General features: G+C 41.5%; 2 protein-coding genes and 1 non-coding gene across 4 annotated transcripts; 1 reads left to right on the plus strand and 2 right to left on the minus strand.

Moving 5' to 3' along the window:
* Window positions 1-1504: 1504 nt before the first annotated feature.
* Window positions 1505-4206, minus strand: zgc:92907 (uncharacterized protein LOC436733 homolog). 2 transcript variants are annotated; one of them, XM_039012250.1, is made up of 4 exons: window positions 3545-4194; window positions 3230-3392; window positions 2985-3123; window positions 1505-2825 (listed from the first exon to the last, which is right to left on the minus strand). In XM_039012250.1, the coding sequence occupies exons 1-4, from the start codon at window positions 3623-3625 to the stop codon at window positions 2714-2716; spliced, it is 495 nt and encodes a 164-aa protein (XP_038868178.1). In that variant the 5' UTR covers window positions 3626-4194; the 3' UTR covers window positions 1505-2713. The 2 variants fall into 2 exon arrangements, with proteins under 2 accessions (XP_038868178.1, XP_038868179.1); XM_039012251.1 differs by having other exon boundaries at window positions 1910-2825; window positions 3230-3353; window positions 3545-4206.
* A 2140-nt stretch (window positions 4207-6346) lies between these two features.
* Window positions 6347-9606, minus strand: LOC120062350 (ras-related protein Rap-2c). The gene is made up of 3 exons (XM_039012252.1): window positions 8458-9606; window positions 7772-8091; window positions 6347-7036 (listed from the first exon to the last, which is right to left on the minus strand). The coding sequence occupies exons 1-2, from the start codon at window positions 8728-8730 to the stop codon at window positions 7813-7815; spliced, it is 552 nt and encodes a 183-aa protein (XP_038868180.1). The 5' UTR covers window positions 8731-9606; the 3' UTR covers window positions 6347-7036; window positions 7772-7812.
* A 1223-nt stretch (window positions 9607-10829) lies between these two features.
* Window positions 10830-10902, plus strand: trnaa-agc. The gene has a single exon. It is a non-coding gene; the product is annotated as a tRNA-Ala (tRNA).
* Window positions 10903-19405: the final 8503 nt, after the last annotated feature.

Below are 19405 nucleotides of genomic sequence, written 5' to 3' on the forward strand. Positions count from 1 at the left end.
ATAATATACTGTATCTACACTCAGTACATTGAGTATTTCAAACATTAGGAACATTTTGTCATGCCCATTCGCGCTCTGAATGGCACACATACATAGACAAACCACGTCTCAATTGTCTCAAGGCTTAAACATCCTTCTTTAACCTGTCTCATCCCCTTCATATACACTGATTGAAGTGGATTTAACAAGTGACACCAATAAGCTTTCACCTGGTCAGTCTATGTCATGGAAAGAGCAGGTGTTCTTAATGTTTTGTATACTCAGTGTACATCCATGTTTTTCCTCTCATTTTGAGTTGAAAATATACCCCTTTCACCAGCATCCAATACCTAATCAGCCTGTCTCCAACTGGTTAAAATAGAACATGGCCAGATCAGACCTTTTAACAGACAGTGATTTGGAGGCCCCAGGCACAGGGCAGTCTGAGGTTTTAGTTAGGGATCCACCGATGTGGAAATTCTGGGTCAATACATATTTGATATTTTCTTTATCAAACAATACCTATACTGAACAAAAATATAAAATGCAGTGCTATGAAAGGGTGGGATTTTATGTTATTAATTTAATATCAATCAATAAATGGATTACCCTGTCTATTGTTGTCTCAGCCTGTTTTGCTTTTCCTAGGGGTTGGAATTATGCCAGCCATTAGAGTTCTGGGCAAGGGTGAACCGTTTCATGTTTCAGCTTCAGCTTCTGTAGACTGTAGTTATATTGAACAAAAATATAAACGCAACATATAACTTGTTGGTCTTATGTTTCATGAGCTGAAATAAAAGATCCCAGAAATGTTCCACATGCACAAAAAGCTTATTTCTCAAAAATGGTGTGTACAAATGTGTTTACATCCCTGTTAGTGAGCATTTCTCCTTTACCAAGATAATTAATCCACCTGACAGGTGTGGCAAATCAAGAAGCTGATTAAACAGCATGATCATTAATTACACAGGTGCATCTTGTGCTGGGGACAATAAAAGGGCACTTTAAAATGTGCCGTTTTGTCACACAACACAATGCCACAGATGTCTCAAGTTGAGGGAACGTGCAATTGGCATGCTGACTGCAAGAATGTCCAAAAGAGCTATTGCCAGATCATTTAATGTTCATTTCTTCACCATCAGCAGTAGATCCAACTGGCCTCACAACCGTAGACAACATGTAACCATGCCAGCCCAGGACATCCACATCTGGCTTCTTTACCTGTGGGATCATCTGAAGGGGGAGGGGTGTTGAGGAGTATTTCTGTCTGTAATAAAGCCCTTTGTGGGGAATAACTCATTCAGATAGGCTAGGCCTGGCTCCCCAGTGGGTGGGCCTATGCCCTCCCAGGCCCACCAATGGCTGTGCCCCTGCGCAGTCATGTGAAATCCATAAATTAGGGTCTAATGAATTTACATTGTCTGATTTCCTTCTGTGAACTGTAACTCAGTGTAACATTTGAAATTGTTGCATGTCGCATTTATATTTATATAATAAAAACTTTATGGCCATTCCAGCACAGATAGAAACTTGGTTGCAGTTTATGTTCATAAAGCGAATAAGAAAATATGTTAAATTACTTGAATATGGGAAAGATGTAACAATTTTCATTTGCATCAAAAAGTGAGAATTGTATCAGAAATTGGAAAGTTCGGGAAAACATAAGAGAAGATCATCAGGTATGTAGAAAAAAAATGTGTGTCCTGAAGAGCTTGTGAGTGTCGTAGAGGGAAACAAAGTATTTCTTAGCTTCAGGAATGGGGTCATAAGTTTTTTTTTTAATATTATATTTTTACCTTTATTTAACTAGGCAAGTCAGTTAAGAACAAATTATTTTTACAATGTATTTACAATTTGGCCTACACCGGCCAAACCCTAACCAGGACGACACTGGGCCAATTGTGCACCGCCCTATGGGACTCCTGATCACGGCCGGTTGTGATACAGCCCGGGATCGAACCAGTGTCTATTGTGACGCCTCTAGCACTGTGATGCAGTGCCTTAGACCGCTGCGCCACTCGGGAGCCCGCTGCTCAAAAGCTAGAGCCAAATTCGCAGGGAGAAAACAGAATCCGCAGTGTTTGTCATAAACAGAGATGGTCACAATTGCTTAATAGCGCATTATTAAACAAAATGATGATGATGTAAGGCCCCAGGCAATTGCCTGAGTTGGTATTAGCTCTGCATACTGATAGGAAAAACTAGAAGCCAGGCACGCGAGGCCCAGGCTACCCTCTGGCCAACCCCACTTCCAGTTCATCGCAAAGATGAGGAGTTTCAGGGAGCAAACATCATAGCCATGGTGATCAACTGTACTGCGCTGATGGAGCAAAAATCACAGAAGATATATGTGGTCGTTGCAGCAGCAGAGAAATATTTTTGGGTGAGAGATTTTAGTGCAGAAGAACTACAGGAAGTTTTGAGAGAAGGGGTTCCATCCTCCCAGACCGACAGCATGGTGTAGGATTGTTTAGGGCCAACGTAGTGGGATGGGGTGGTTGGTTTTTGGTGATAGTGTATAGGTGCTGGGTTAAATGGTGGTGCAATTTAAGATTATGCCATTCACCTTTTTTGTTTTTGTGACCACAATTTGCATTCCACACTCCGACCTGTGAAAGGCAGTACGCAACACAGCGTCTAGTCTGCTGGAAAGCCACATGAAGAAGAGCGCAAAACATCTCGAGAGTCCATAACAGAACACTGAGTTGACCTCAGAGACTGCCCTCCATTGGAATCATTGAACACCAAGGGCCCTGTCCAGGAAATTGGCAAAATGCTTTGGTTGTCCGGGTAAGAAGGGTGAAAGAACAGCAAGGTCCATTGTCTTCAGGGTCTCAGTAAGAGTGCTGTGAAATAATTTGAGAGAAAAGGGTATGTTGACCCACTGAATTTCAATCACAGTTTGACAACTCTACAACTTTATTAGCAGAAATGTACATATACAATATGTCATATTGACCAAGTGAGTCCTCATGATCAAGTTGCACCTGAGGATTTACACTGACCTGGGGGTGCAGTACAGTAGGTGTGAGTCTTGGTGTAGCTGTCTGGCCAGCTCTAGCTGGTGATTGTCCATAAGTTTGTCATTGACCACAACTAGCAGTGGCTTGTCTGCACCAAGGGTCTCCAGACAACTACCTGCCCCTGAAAATACAAGACAAGTCATTATAATTTATCAACATCATAGACCAGCACAATGGTATGGTAGTTTACCTAGTTTGTTTCATTTCTTTAAAAAATAGATACACACCAGCATGGCTGATAACCAGGTCGGCACAATTGATATTTTCAGCAATGGAATCCTTGAATCGGTAGGCCTCTAACGTGAGCTCGTGACAGCTGTCTGGATCTGGGAGAATGGAGCCTTGTCCAACCTGCAGGACCAAATGTTGATAGCCGCGGGATTTCAACTCCTTCAAGAGAGAGATGCATAACTTTCTAGAAATATAACAATGCGAGGGTAGGACACTAGGTAGGTCTACTCAAATTATTACAGTCTAATTTTTGAGGACAGTTGGCTAGCTAGCTAACGTTAGCTTCTTTAGCCATCACATATCATACTCACTTGAACAGCTTCAGGGGAAGTAACGCGTTCGATTAGGTCATCAAAGCTTGTTGTTCCTACGGTTACAAATACCCTCTTCATGGTTGCTCATGTATCAAATGTAATTTGCAGTACTTGTACTAAAGATGTCCCATGTGTTTGTTTACAAATTTCAGTAGCCTGACGTCAAGTTTTTCTTTCATTTCCTTGGCATTTCCGCTAAAGAATACATCACTCTGCCACCTACAGGTTTGGACATGAACTTGCAGTCTAGACATTTTTTTCATAAAAATAAGTGTGGCGCTATTGATCTAATGAAGAAACAGTAGTTTGTCTATGACCATTTTGAAAATGCCTCCATTAGGTAGGTTTCCATTTAATTGGTGACAGATTTTCTTGCGACTATTCTAACATCCGCATAAAGAAATTATGCGCATTTCCCACTAGTGATGTTTCCACCAAACGGATTTGTTGCCGATAAACATCAGTGCATTTATGATGTTTTATTTAACCTTTTAACTAGGCAAAGGTTAAATAAATAAAAAACATACATGCACTGATTTTTTATCGGAAACAAATACGTTTGGTTGATGATATAGTGGACACAAAATTTACTTTTTCGCTTAAGTTTTATGTACCGAATAAAAATACAAAGTTAAATGTGTTTCCATCGCATTTTCAACTCGACGGTTAGTTTTGTCAAAAAAACCTGTTGTGTCAAATAGCAAACGTTGCCTACTCTGGTCTTTGCACGTGTTTTCTAGCCAACAGCTAGCATATACAGTGCGAGTAGGCTGTGCGGGTTGTTTTGTCTATTACATGATGAGATTATGGGTAAAAACGATCATATTGTATCTGGCAAACGGCAGTCAAGCATCGACCATCATGTCACCAGAATAAGACCCTCGATATATTGAAGGCAGCATCAAACTCATTACCGTGCACTTTCAGCACCCTGTGAAGTTCATCATAATTTATTTAATCTGTAACCTAATAAAGTACATGGTTTCCCGAGTCGTAGTGGGAGGACCACAAGCCATATCATCGCGACTCCAAATGTACTTCGAGATGATTAACTCAATATTTGCGCATTAAGGCGTTCCCACTGGCATTTCCCGCATAATTGATTTTACCGACACAAAAAGATCCCACCATGTTGAACGAACAAATTATCTGTCGGCATTTATACAATTACGCTGAAACTTCCTGTCTCCATCACAGCTGTTGTGATTTTGTTTAATACAATATGACTTTAGTCGTATAAAAACTGTGGATGGAAACGTTGTTTGACATGTAAAAATACACTTTAAAAAAGCCACCAGAGCTAGAATAACTGCTTTCAAATAATGTAGAGAATGCTGCCCTCTTGTGGCTGATTGTGTAACAGTATTTGGCCAACACATAAAACGTTGCAGATAGAAATATACTATATAGAACAGACTATTCTTTCTACATGACAAACTCATATGTTCTACCACATATTCAGAATTGCCCAACCTCAAGGCCACTCGAGTCGGGTCATTTGAATATTGAGCCAGCTCAAAAAGTGCCTGTTCTCATTATGTGCAATCGAAAGACAGACAGCACTTTGCATAAAGTGAATTACATTTGATGTGAAGTAGGAAACAATATTCTATATATAGTGTTTCAGTCTGTAATGAAGTCTAAACCAGAAATGTAAGACAATTTGAATCAGCATACCAAACTTGTGACCACATGATCAGGTCAGTGTCCTTCAATCTTAGTATCAGATTTGTACTACATGGCAGTAATTGTGTTGAAGAGTTGAAAGTATGAGACCGAATGACCACACAGAAACCAACATAAGACTGAAATCATTTAAGGCTCTGTTAATGCAAAACTTACAACAAAAAACTCACTGTAAAGTCAAAAAAGCAAACCCAAAAGCAAGTATAAATGAAAACTTTGATGATTGGATAACAATGTAATTAGATATTAATAAATAGGTTATGAGAAACAAAACAAAAAATATCATAATCTAAAAGTTAGTTTAGGGCCAGAATTTGATCAAACCATGTAACATGACAGTCATCATCCAAATGACCGAGGAACCTGTATCTAAAGCAACCACACAGCTGTAATCAGAAAACAAACATGGATCTATAGTCAACTCAACGTGAACGTCTCATGCTTAGGGGCACATCAACCTGGCTTGACCACACCCGTCAAAATTGAAAATTGGGCTGCTTCTATACCACCATACAGTTGGTTTTAGGCCCTATAAAGCGGTGTTTCCCCACTCCAGCCCTCAAGTCAACTAATCATTAAGCCCTCATTAAACATTTTTCCAACCACTTTTTTCACAAGTAAAGTCATACTGTATTAAAACAAAAACATCGACAGCTGTAGTGGAAACAGGAAGCGTCAGTACAATTTTTATAAATGCAGACAGACATTTCGTTCGTTCGACATGGCGGGCTTTTTTGGGATCGGTAAAATGTATTGTGTGAAATAGCGGTGGAAACCCCTTCATATCGAAGTCAACTTGGAGTCACGCGATGTGGTCCTCCCACTACCACTCGGGAAACCATGCAGTTTATTAGGCTCCAGATTAAATAATTGATGAATGTCACAGGGTGGTGAAAGTGCAAGCTGATCTTGATGTTCCTTACCAATAAAAATCAAGGGTCTGATTCTGGTGACATGATGATCGATGCAAAAAAATAATGTATTTTTGTTATCCATAATAATGTAATGTAGACTAGCCTACCAGCACGGTCTCTGCGGTCTGTTGGCTAGAGTGCACGTGCCAAGACCAGAGTTGGCAGATTTGCTATTTAACACAACAGTTGACAAAACTAACACGTTGAACTTTAGATTTGTATTCCGTACATGAAAACGGTTGCAAAAAAGTACATTATGTGTGCACTACGTCATCACGCAGTGACTTCTATCTGCAACAAGTCCGTTTTTGAAAATCTGTCGCCAATTGGTCGGAAACCTAGCTAACGACTTGAAATCAGGTGTTTTGGTAAACACTGCTGTAGAGCACAGCAATCATATATTTACCACGGTTTGATTGAATTCTGTCCCGAGGCCCAAACCTGTATAATGGCTGTTATCACTTCAAAATGAAATACCAGATTTAACAAACCAATTCCAGTACAAAGTAAAACTAGGGGATATAATGACTGAGCAGCTTCAAAAAGGGACACTGTGGTCCCGAGCAGATCACTGCTCATTGCCCCAGCACTCCCCAACCCCAAATGAGAAAATAGAAATCCATAGACAACCCTTCATCCTCATAAATCTGTCCTATACACATTGAAAAGTAGGTCTTCCCTGTACCTAAACCATGAAGGCCAGTGAGTCTGCAGGTGAATGTGTTCCACAGTCAAGATATCAAAGGTTGGGCAGGCTCAAGACTCCCTTGAATTGGCTCATGAACAGACAAGAATCTGCCCTCTGGTAAGTAATACTGCCAGCTGGAGAGGTCAGAAGGTGTGATGGAGCTGAAGTGGTTCCTGGGGTCATAGGTCATCAAAGCAGGAACTTTACAACAATGAAAAAAGAAAAAGTACTGTGTTACTGAGAGTAGAGGAAAGACTGAAAACAATAGGTGTTGAGACACTAGTAGTTATGAAGATATTACTAAGTAACTAAGACCTTTACAATTAAGGAAATTAGCATTTCACCAATATGTAAACTGTGAAACTCAATTACAATGACCAATACCTCAATGTGTGCGTCTGCTGTATGGGTGGGGAAGTTAGTTATCACAGTGAAGAAAATCTGCTTCCTGTTTTGGAACATCAATTTATATTCAGGATGTTGCGTTTTCCTTTTTCTTTGTCTGGGATCTGCCCTCTTGCTTATAGGTCTCTCGTCTCTCTGCTTGTACATAACCATTCACTTCCCTCACTCCTCTTTTCCGCCCCTGTGCTCACTGCTCAGACAGTTGGCTTCTTCACGCCACATTCTTTGTCTGATCTAATGATAACAGGCTAAACCAACGGTTTTATCAGTCCGTGCAGCAAACCCCCTTTCCGTCTGCTTCTTCTAACAGCTGTCATATGGATCCCTTTGTGCCACCCCTGATCCTCTCATCTCCCTGCAGATTTTTGTACATGCATTACAAACTCTACACTGCTGCTATCCATGCCCATACGTCTTTTGACAGCCTGTGAATTCTTGCCCGTTGTCAGTGAAAAGCCTATCAGTGTGCATTATCACTTCTTAGTGTTACTATGTGTGTGGAGGGTGAAGTATAGTGCTTCAGCCTCTTACCTGGGAGAGAGTTGTGGAGAGGACAGTGTCCACCTACTCCTTTACTGCACCACACAGGCCGTGCAGCACTGCTCCTGTTTCTCTGGCAGTGTTGCATAGTTCATCTGACGGACGATCTCAGCAAACAGCTCGTCCACCATGGTCTTGCTCTTGGCTGAGGTCTCGATGAAGGGGCAGCCCCACTCCTGAGCCAGGGCCCGGCCGTCTGCACCTGCAACCTCCCTCTCAGACTCCAGGTCCACCTTGTTGCCCACCAGGATCAGTGGCACCTTCTCAAAGCGCTTGACCCGCACTATCTGGTCTCGCATCGGCCTGATGTCCTGGAGTTAGGGATGGATAGAAAGGATATTCTCAGGAACTGTGGGAAAACGTTTGTGCAACATCTATTGCTGCATAGCTCTTCGATGTATATCAATGAGTTAAGTAGCAGCCCATTGGCCATTCTTCCAACCTGTTGAGTTTATACAATTTTGGATTTAGCCCATAGTTGTAGGGATTAAGGCAATGGCTGGATCTCTCCAATTGGTTCCTGATTTGTCAACAATGGGGTTACGACTCAAAATGATAGAAGACAACTGAGATTGCTCAGTAGGCCCATTTAAAACATGGGTACAATGCATCTTGACATGCTAGCTAGCTCCTTGACATGTGGGTAGGTATTGGTAACAGGTAGTAAGGGCCTTTACCTGAAAAGACTGTTGATTGACGAGACTGTAGACAAGTATGAAACCCTGGCCGTTCTTGATGTACAGGTCTCTCATGGAGGCGAACTGTTCTGTCCCTGCCGTGTCAAGGATCTCCAACACCGAAGGCGACGAGTCCACTTCAATCTCTTTCCGATAGAAGTCCTCAATTGTAGGGTCATATTTTTCGATGAACGTGCCCGTGACAAACTGGACAGTCAGCGCGGACTTGCCAACGCCTCCGCTTCCCAACACAACCACTTTGTACTCCTTCATTAGGGTGCACGAGCTTCACCTGGGCTACTTAGCTGGCTAGCTGGATTGTTATATCCTTTGACAACATTAAATCAAGCAAACCTTGAAAGCACTCCTCTGCAAACTAACAAGTGAACCTCAGTTAAAATGTTAACACGTATGTTTAACAATTGGAAAACATACAAGAAGTTAAAACAAACACAAATCTGGTTAAATACAGAAGTCTTGGACTGAGTAAGCTAGCTAGCAAAGTTGGCTAAATCCACAACGCCCCTCCATGTTCGCTCACGATAAGGAGTCTTATGCCAAATCCTACACAGACAGTAAATATACCTTGACACGAATATGGGCAGTAGTTGCTTTAATCTGCACCAAAACGGCGCATTAGCTGGCTTGGTGGCTAACTAGCTAAGATGCACAATACGAGAATGATTTCCTATTGTCTCCATTTTTGGAGAGCATGTGAATGTGGCTTGCTCACATACTGTTCCACATCATAAACCATACCGGTGCCGCAAAAGCGCAATGCCAACGTCTGCCACGGAGGGTCCCTGTCCTTATTCCGAGCGTGCTGCACTTAACAGCCAGATAGCGTTTAGGAACCTTGGGTTGGAGTTTTAGTCCAATGCTGTCCACAGTACACTGCTTGCGGTTTAGGATGAGAAGGTGGAAGACCTCCCACTCCCTTCCCTAATTTCGTCCTCACGGCCTCTCCCTACTGATACTGCCTCACCCTCGCGACCACCACTGAGCTGTAATGTCTTGTGGAACCGAGTATGTTAGCAGCTCGTATTTTCTTTCCAAATCTATAAAATGAGGGAGCACCAAATTTGTGGTGCGAATACTATATGTTCTAGTCCTCAGCAGGGACATTAAAACGATACACGACAATCCAAAATGCAGGCCATAATGTAAAGGAAGGACCACGGCGGGGAATGTGCAATTTAATTGGTCCTTGAAGAGCTATTGGCATTCCCATTGGTTAAACTATAACTTCAGGCGGGACAGGAGATCGAAACGTTTGAACGTTTAGAATTTGCACATAGAAATGTGCTGAATAGAATGGAACTTTCAGGATTCAGTTAAAAAATTTAGTGAGCTATTTACAGAAACGATGTTATATGTTATTGGCAATAAATAATTTGGCTGATATGTCATATATTTTGTGTGTGTATTTATAAGTGTCCTCAAGCTTTTCCCCAGTAGGTGGAATGGGAGACTCCAAACATTGATGTGAATTAGTGTTCTCATCTGCTTTTTTTGGACCTCTTTTTCTGGATGCTTTTGCTCAGGATTCTTTTTTTTATGACTGTAAGGTTGACCTCTGTTGATCAGCGTATCAGCAATGCCACAGAGCATAGTCAATGGGCTAGGGGACAAAACAAAACAGATACCCAGATGACCACACGAGTGAAACTAACTTCGAATAGGGACACAGACACACTGCTACATTGCCTTTCTCATTTTACAATAAAAAAAAACGAACAATACCAAATTACTCATGAACCATTAAGAGAGATCACCATTTAAGTGCTTTATTACAAGGTAAAACAAAAATAACAGGAGTCATACATGTATTTCTATCTCTATATTTATACATCTTGAAAATAACTGGTATGTAACACAGTTCTCTAGCACATACAAGTGCAAGCTAAATATCTGTAGCTGTTCATTTGTTAGGAAATGTTGGGAGCTGTGACTCTATCTATTCTACTGGAAGGCTGTCCTCTCCTCTGCTTACAGTAGAAAGGCCTTGGACCGATCCACTGAGACGCAGTGAGCATAAGAACGACAAAAGACAGGAAAACAGTGACCATGTTCGGGCGACTAACATGCATATCCCCACGATCATCTGATCCTGATGTTATTCCACAGACAGCCAGCAGGGGGAAGTCCAGACTCACAGGTTTTTCTGCTATCATACACCCAAAACTCACTAACCATACAGCTATTTCCACCACTAGGCTTACTGCAGTCACTGCTTCAACCGTTACTGAACTACCATGAAAAATACTTTTAGAAAGCTGAAGCAAGCATACTTTTTAAAAAGTATCCTTTCTAGTTGACGAGGGATTTGGCAGTGCGGTCCTTGAGATTTCATACTTCTTATTGGAGGCACAGGGGGATTAGCTCAAATGGTAGAGCGCTCGCTTAGCATGCGAGAGGTAGCGGGATCGATACCCGCATCCTCCAATTATTTAGTTTGGTTCAATCAGCACACATTGTTGTTGTAGCTCTGGACTGATTTAACTAATCGAAGGATTAGTTACCAAATTGAAACAAGTGTGCTTGTCTGGCTCTAAAATGTAAATGTGTATTGTTGGGGGTACCCGAGGACTACAGTTGGGAAACACCAGTGGAAGGTAGAGCGTGGTGACGAGTTGAAATATTAATTAAAAATAGGCCTATCGGTAGACGCTGCTATCGTGGCTGTTAATAATATATTAGGCTAAGTACTGTTTTATACTCTGTACTTTCAATTGTTTTGAGTCCATGGCATATTTCTCATGCAGTGTTTTAATAGGATTATTTCGGGACAGTTCAAAAATTACTGGGTGAGTGGAGGCTTGTAACTCTCAAACTCTAGGGGTGTTTCTCCAAACATACTACCTACCATGCTCCACACTCATGCTCCGAATGTTTTCTCCAGTACGTTCTCTTGAGTATGTTCTTGTGAGGACGAGAGTGGGGAGAATACATAAAACAATACATTTAAGAAGCACTCGCACAACCCCTACTGTATTACCTCACGCTTCACCGCCCCATTCACTGAACCTCCTTCCAGCCAGGACAATGGCAACAATAGACGAAACAAGATATACACAAAGCGAACATTGGACTTCATAATTATCAGCTACATATGTGAATCGTAACAATTTAGCTAGCCAGATAGTTAAACAGGAAAAAATGACCTAAAACTAATATTATGCAAGATAGATGTCAATTCTTCGTGGTTACAGTAGCTAGCTTTGTGGCTAGTGTTGATAATACAAGTTTACTGGAGAACTGAGACGAAGTAGAGACTCTAGACAGGGTGGATGAGGTTTAATTAAATGCAATTTATTCAGAGGTAAAGATATCTGAAATAGCGTGCACGGACCCTTTTCATCAAGCTCAAATGGAACTATCCGAAAGAAGCCCAGATAACAGAGTGCATATACATTTTATACAGTACAGAAAGTAGGTTGAGTCTGGAAGTTCTGGTCCTCTGGTTGGTTCTGATGAGTTGGGCGAGGTCTCCTTCAGGCCAGTATCACTGTCCCATTGGCTCTGAGTAGAGTTCTTTGTCTTCAGAAATGTTCAGCTAAAACAGGAGATTAGGTGTGTGCGTAGATGTTCCTATTTTGACATTTCTGTGTGTCTCTGTAAAATGTTCAGACTGAAGAGGAGTTTTTGTGTGTGCGAAGATGTTCCTGTCTTATCTGTGTTTATGAAAGGTTTACGTCAGCCCTCTGTCCTTGGGTATGTGTGTGTCTCAGTTTCTCGTGATATGCAGTACCAGGCACCACTTTTCTTATCAGTCTTTATGAAAAGGCCTGTGTCAGCCATCTGTCTCTGGGTGTGTGAGAAACCCTGCTTAGAAAGAAGTTAGTTATAACAATGTAATAGCAATATGCTTGTGTTATTTTCAAATGGTATTTATTACAAATCCCTCTCTTCACGTCTCCAAAGAGACGTGACATAAACTAGGTAAAAGTAAGAAAAGCAAAAGTAAACAACCAGGGAAACTTTCTCAGAGAGAAAGTTTTGATTCCCTCTCTTCACGTCTCACAAGAGACGTGACATAAACTAGGTAAAAGTAAGAAAAGCAAAAGTAAACAACCAGGGAAACTTTCTCAGAGAGAAAGTTTTGATTCCCTCTCTTCACGTCTCCAAAGAGACGTGACATAAACTAGGTAAAAGCAAGAAAAGCAAAAGTAAACAACCAGGGAAACTTTCTCAGAGAGAAAGTTTTGATTCCCTCTCTTCACGTCTCACAAGAGACGTGACATAAACTAGGTAAAAGTAAGAAAAGCAAAAGTAAACAACCAGGGAAACTTTCTCAGAGAGAAAGTTTTATTTCCCTCTCTTCACGTCTCCAAAGAGACGTGACATAAACTAGGTAAAAGTAAGAAAAGCAAAAGTAAACAACCAGGGAAACTTTCTCAGAGAGAAAGTTTTATTCCCCCTCTTCACGTCTCACAAGAGACGTGACAAAAGCTATGAATGGCGTTTAATTAGTCATCAGTCCAATAGCCTGGCTCAGCATCCTCCAGGGCAAGCATAGGAAACATCTGTCCCTTCTCTGCCTGGTTGGGATCAATAGCAGTAGTTATGATCCTAGTGGTCAGCGTTCGAATACATGGAATGCAGCAGCATCCACAAAGCACCAGTATCGCAGTGAAGACAGATATAGATACCAGTATGGAGGAAACAAGCATCTTATATTTCCCAAACGCATCCATCCAAGAGTCCCACATAGAGGTGTCAACCCCGGAGTGGTGCTTCATCTTCTCATTAAGTGTACGAAGACCCTCTAAGGCAACAGTAAGACTACCATCAGTTGCTGTGTTATTGGGAATGAAAGTACAACATTGCTCCCCGAACATGGCACAAACACCTCCGCGTTCAGCCAACAACATATCCACCGCGATTCTATTTTGGAATGCCATCAGGGATGTAGCTGCCAATTGTCCATGGACCGCCTCGAAACCTTGTTGAGTCCAATTACCTAATTTTTTAACCAAAAAACGAGAAAATGTTAAACCCTCAGGTCCATCCCTCTATACAACCTGTACCAGGTGGGCTCGTCGCCACCCGGGAACTTCAAACCTTCACAACAGGGAGGACAAACATCACTTTTTATTCATTCGACAACCTCTACTACAGCAAACCAAGGGTCCTCCTCTGTCAGGCCCACTCTCCTGCGAAAGCTTGATTCCGTATCAGCCTCTCCAACTGGAGCATCAAGCAACGGCATCATACCAGAGGTCCTTGCCCCATCTGTAACAGACTTCTTCAAACAAGGTATGATACAGGTAGCACAGCACATGAGCATAAGAAAAACAACAACTAGAGTCAGAAATCCAGTAACCATCATTGTAGTGCCAGTATCCATCATTGTAGTGCACTTACCAAACCAACCACCCAGCCAGGGGAACAGTCCACTCTCCTCCACACCTGCAAGACCCTCCATCCCCACCGATAACCTTGCCAACCCACTCAGAGCTTTTTGAAATGCTCCCATCCGGACTAGTATTGTTAGGGACAAACGTGCAACACTGTTCTCCAATCATTTTACATACACCTCCCTGGTTGGCCAGTATCATGTCTAGTGCTAGCCTATTCTGTCTAGCAGTTCGAGAGGTGGCATCCAATTGTTCAGCCATCCCCCTAAGTGCAGTGTGGGTGTAGTTGACAAATCATTGTTGATTATATTAAAGATAATTGATCCAGGCATTTTGTTTAGTATCACCAATAGCTGGGCCAATGGTGGGCATCAGATGCCACAGACCATCATTTCTGTTTAATGCCTGGAATTCGTGGGGGGACCCCTATTGGGACCCCCAACAGGTTGGTGTGGATGTTATCTGTACCCTCGGACCAAGGAGCGTCACGGCTCTGCCATCTCCTGGGTTGGTTCCGAGCCTCTGTGTCATGTGCAGCTCTCAGAAGTTGGTCAGCTGTAACCTCAATAATAGGCAATGGTGTTATCAGACTGGCCAAAGCACATGTGCCCTGACAATCTACTTTCAAAATGGGGTCAATCGCCTGGCAGGTCCACACATCCACCATACATCAGCAACACCTCCAGTTAATAGTGGCATTGGTGATGCAGGTAGCAGTAGGGAGCCTCCCATAGTCTATACCCCTACCTGTACCAGTGTTACAGCTGTAATATCCCCCATATGCCTTAACCCCCCATGGTGTCTTCTGGGGAGGGACTTCTGGGAACACAAGACTCAGAGTTTTACACAGGGTTGAATTTGGCTTAAACTTTCCAATATGCACATCCAACCTTCCCCATTACTTAGGGCAAATGGGTGAGCAGCCAGAATAGGTCTGGCATGTCCACATACGACACAGTCCTTTCTATTTATTGTTTTGCAGGCCAACCACATATTCTCCCTTTCCTCATAACCAGTTTCAGTCCCCAATTGTTCACTATCTGAGATGTCTTTTACATTTATTACCTGTCCCAGATTGGAGAGCTTAGGTGGTGGTGTGGGACTTGGTCTTGAAGTGGTGGAGGAGGCCGGCTGAATCCCTGGTCCGTTGGAACTGGTGGTGGTTCTGGCAGCACTGTGATGGTAACATCCCCATCGTATCCTAAACAGACAGCTCAGGACCACAAGCAGTCCTGTAAAACCCCATCCTTTCCCAGAGAACACATCATCAGCTAGAGACCAAGCAACACTTTCACTTCTATGAACGTACACAGTGAGGAAAGGTCGGGGTCAGGGAATTCTTCATTAAGGAGTTGACCCCTGAGCTTTATTAGCATCAGTTCTTCTCCTTAACTCTGTGATCATTCGGCAGTGTCAGTGTGTCTCACCCTCCAAGTGCGATATGCCCCCAGGTCGAGTGAATCACCTTCTCCTTTAATTCATCTGTAACGCATAAAATCCTGGACATACAGGTTTGGTTAACCACCAGTTTCTCATTTGTTTTATCTGATTATATATTTAACTTCTATACCTATTTGTTAGCTATAATTATTATTATTTTTATTTTTATTTTATTTTTATAATTAGTTTATTATCCAATAGGCCCCATCCTATCCTAGACCACAATGTACCCATCCCCCTCTTGATACCTGGCTCTAGCCAGGTAACAACCTTACCTATTCTAAATAATGACTTAGGTAAGAATAGTAAAATATTCTTATGTTCTACATTATCATGTAGGAGCGCCCCTTTCATGTCTCCATTCAGTAACTGTTATCTACCCATTCTGTTATCCATGTCCTGGCGCCCCTTCCGAAACTCCCCTCTCTGCTCTCAAACCTTCAAGGTCTCAGCAGTGTAGGGAGGGCCTGTCTGTCTGCCCTTTCCCTTATCTGTCTGTAACAACTGTTTTGTTTCCAAATTTTAACTAAATGTCTCACTGTTTGGCTTCATCTAAACTCATGTATTTTTAGAAAAACATGTCTATGGTGGCAATTTCTAGAGTCCTTACATATTAATTTACCTCAAAACCAGTATACCAAATGACCACAAATGCTTTATCTACATGACCATCCCCCGAAGCTGATCAGACTTCAAGAGACAGCCATGATGCAGGTCAAAGGTTACAACACCCCCTTACATTCGTGTTCCATACCATGTCTAGACCTATTAAAGAACCCCTTATCTTTAAAAATTAAACATTTCCTTGTCTAATTAAAACTCAGAAAATAAAACTCTGAATATTCCATATATGAGTGTGCCCCTTTAAGATACCTTGTCTCTGGGAACATGTAAATCCCCTTAACCCAAACGTTTACTACAAACAAAACATAATTACATAGTTATACCTGTCACAAGAATTTAAAACATGGCCAAGAGGATTAAGTCCTCACCACATTAAAGCTCAGGCTTGGACTTAGGTACCGAGCGGCGACCAGTTAAAAAATAGTTATTAACCTGACCCGGATTTGCCAATTCAGCACGAGCTCCCGAATGATCAAGCTCAGTTTAATTCCGATGCTACCTAGAAGGGTGTCCGAGGCGTGTACGAGGTTGCCAACAACTTACATCTTCAACTTACACTAACTTCTAGTCCCGGACACTGATACAAACTTGAACAGACACTTCAATCTTATGGATACTCCTAGTTCTAGCAACTAGCCCCATTTCTAAGATGTGTCATTACTTCTCACTTATCTTACGGATACTCCTAGTTGCAACTAGCCCCGTTTCTAAGATATATCAGAATAAATGGCAGATATCTTTACACAAGTGCCTTCACATGTAAATACTTTATACCCTGCCATTGGACCTTGTGATTTGTTGTACATCAAGAGCGGGCATATGACCTCCCTCTCTTGGTGTACCACACATCTATCTTAGCCTTCAAAGTCTGATTGGCCCTCCCACGAGGTCTTGAGATTGGGGCCTGTACATTTATATTGTTCCTTTCCCCCTGCCCTGTCCTGTATTTTTTGTTCTAGGTATTCATTGAACTCTAGTTTTGGGCCATTAGCGGCTGCCATGGTAAATTTCAGGATCAGGTTTGACTATCTTAGTGCACTTAGCCCGTCACTGGCCGAGGCCAGCAATGTATTCTCGGTGCTGACACCGACTTATCTCTGGTGCCCCACACTCGTACACAAAGAATTATTTACAGCAGTTATTACTGTTAAACAGATTTTGTTAATCGAGTTGTTATATATTTTCCCAGAAGGTATCAGAATCGCCCTTCTGGAACAATATATCTACGAACTCAAGCGCTGCTAAAATAATTATCAATTCAATTATATGAATTATTTTGCAAAAGTTATCAGCGTTTTTCAGTTTTTCGAGTTGTTATATATTTTCCCAGAAGGTATCAGAATCGCCCTTCGGGAACAATATATCTACGAACTCAAGCGCTGCTAAAATGATTATCAATTCAATTGTAGGAATTATTTTGCAAAAGTTATCAGCGCATTTCAGTTTTTCGAGTTGTTATATATTTTCCCAGAAGGTATCAGAATCGCCCTTCGGGAACAATATATCTACGAACTCAAGCGCTGCTAAAATGATTATCAATTCAATTGTAGGAATTATTTTGCAAAAGTTATCAGCGCATTTCAGTTTTTCGAGTTGTTATATATTTTCCCAGAAGGTATCAGAATCGCCCTTCGGGAACAATATATACACGAACTCAAGCGCTGCTAAAATGATTATCAATTCAATTGTAGGAATTATTTTGCAAAAGTTATCAGCGCATTTCAGTTTTTCGAGTTGTTATATATTTTCCCAGAAGGTATCAGAATCGCCCTTCGGGAACAATATATCTACGAACTCAAGCGCTGCTAAAATAATTTATCAATTCAACTGTAGGAATCACTCTGCAAAAGTTATCAGCGTTTTTCAGTTTTTCGAGTTGTTATATATTTTCCCAGAAGGTATCAGAATCGCCCTTCGGGAACAATATATACACGAACTCAAGCGCTGCTAAAATAATTATCAATTCAACTGTAGGAATTATGGAAATACCAACATCACAATAGAGGAAAAATACAAGTCAGTTTTCAGCTCGGCGGCTGCACCACGGGCCAAAAGAAAACTCAGCTGTCCTCCCAAAAGTTATCAACTAGTGAGTCTCGTGAAAAGGCCAATCTTACACAACATTTCAAATTAACATTTCCACATTTAGTTTTAACACATTGATCGCAGGTTAAGTTCTTCACAGTGCATTTAGTTAAGTGCCACGTCAACCATTTGTCCGACTATCTGAACTTGTATTTTTGTTTTATTTTGTTGATTCCCCCTAGGTAACTTCCAAGTGTTTTAACCAATCAAATGTTGTTAAGTCTGGGGAACCTTTTCTAGACTTGGATTCTCACGGAATTCTCACTCAACCCGACTGTCTGAATCTTTTTATCAAGTCAGTTACAATTATCTTCTACCCGACTATGTGGATTTATCACAACACCCATTTACTTAGATTCTCACGGCTTCTACCCGACTATATGAATCTGAGTCTCACGGCTTCTACCCGACTATGTGACTCTCTATATCTCAGATATCTTTACATGTTTACTTTTACATTTACAATAGACATTTATCATAAATTTGACAGTAACCCATACTCAACCTCAGTACTTCTGATCTTTAATTTGGATTTTCCTAATATACAATATGCAGATTTTTGATTTAACAGGTTTCTGCTTACCTTTGTTTTGTAGGCCTTATAGATCAGTTTCCTGAGGTGAGCTAGATTCCCGGCTGCTCCTTCGACAGGTCACCCTTCCTTTCTGATCCGTCTCTCACTTGTCTCTTTTCTCTATCAACTTTTTATGGACCGAATTCAGAGAAGAAAACCATCCTCTGCTACCAATTTGTTGATAATACAAGTTTACTGGAGAACTGAGACGAAGTAGAGACTCTAGACAGGGTGGATGAGGTTTAATTAAATGCAATTTATTCAGAGGTAAAGATATCTGAAATAGCGTGCACGGACCCTTTTCATCAAGCTCAAATGGAACTATCCGAAAGAAGCCCAGATAACAGAGTGCATATACATTTTATACAGTACAGAAAGTAGGTTGAGTCTGGAAGTTCTGGTCCTCTGGTTGGTTCTGATGAGTTGGGCGAGGTCTCCTTCAGGCCAGTATCACTGTCCCATTGGCTCTGAGTAGAGTTCTTTGTCTTCAGAAATGTTCAGCTAAAACAGGAGATTAGGTGTGTGCGTAGATGTTCCTATTTTGACATTTCTGTGTGTCTCTGTAAAATGTTCAGACTGAAGAGGAGTTTTTGTGTGTGCGAAGATGTTCCTGTCTTATCTGTGTTTATGAAAGGTTTACGTCAGCCCTCTGTCCTTGGGTATGTGTGTGTCTCAGTTTCTCGTGATATGCAGTACCAGGCACCACTTTTCTTATCAGTCTTTATGAAAAGGCCTGTGTCAGCCATCTGTCTCTGGGTGTGTGAGAAACCCTGCTTAGAAAGAAGTTAGTTATAACAATGTAATAGCAATATGCTTGTGTTATTTTCAAATGGTATTTATTACACTAGCTAACAGTACTAGTAGC

This window comes from Salvelinus namaycush, chromosome 17 (genome assembly GCF_016432855.1).
Source record: "Salvelinus namaycush isolate Seneca chromosome 17, SaNama_1.0, whole genome shotgun sequence".
NCBI lineage: Eukaryota > Metazoa > Chordata > Actinopteri > Salmoniformes > Salmonidae > Salvelinus > Salvelinus namaycush.

Coding starts and splice junctions, on each gene's coding strand:
- zgc:92907 (XM_039012250.1), bottom strand. CDS start 3,625: ATGAAGAGGGTATTTGTAACCGTAGGAACAACAAGCTTTGATGACCTA. Junction 3,393..3,544: donor CTTCCCCTGAAGCTGTTCAA/GTGAGTATGATA, acceptor TCTCTCTTGAAG/GAGTTGAAATCCCGCGGCTA. Junction 3,124..3,229: donor CCTGGTTATCAGCCATGCTG/GTGTGTATCTAT, acceptor TTGTATTTTCAG/GGGCAGGTAGTTGTCTGGAG.
- LOC120062350 (XM_039012252.1), bottom strand. CDS start 8,730: ATGAAGGAGTACAAAGTGGTTGTGTTGGGAAGCGGAGGCGTTGGCAAG. Junction 8,092..8,457: donor TCAATCAACAGTCTTTTCAG/GTAAAGGCCCTT, acceptor CCCTAACTCCAG/GACATCAGGCCGATGCGAGA.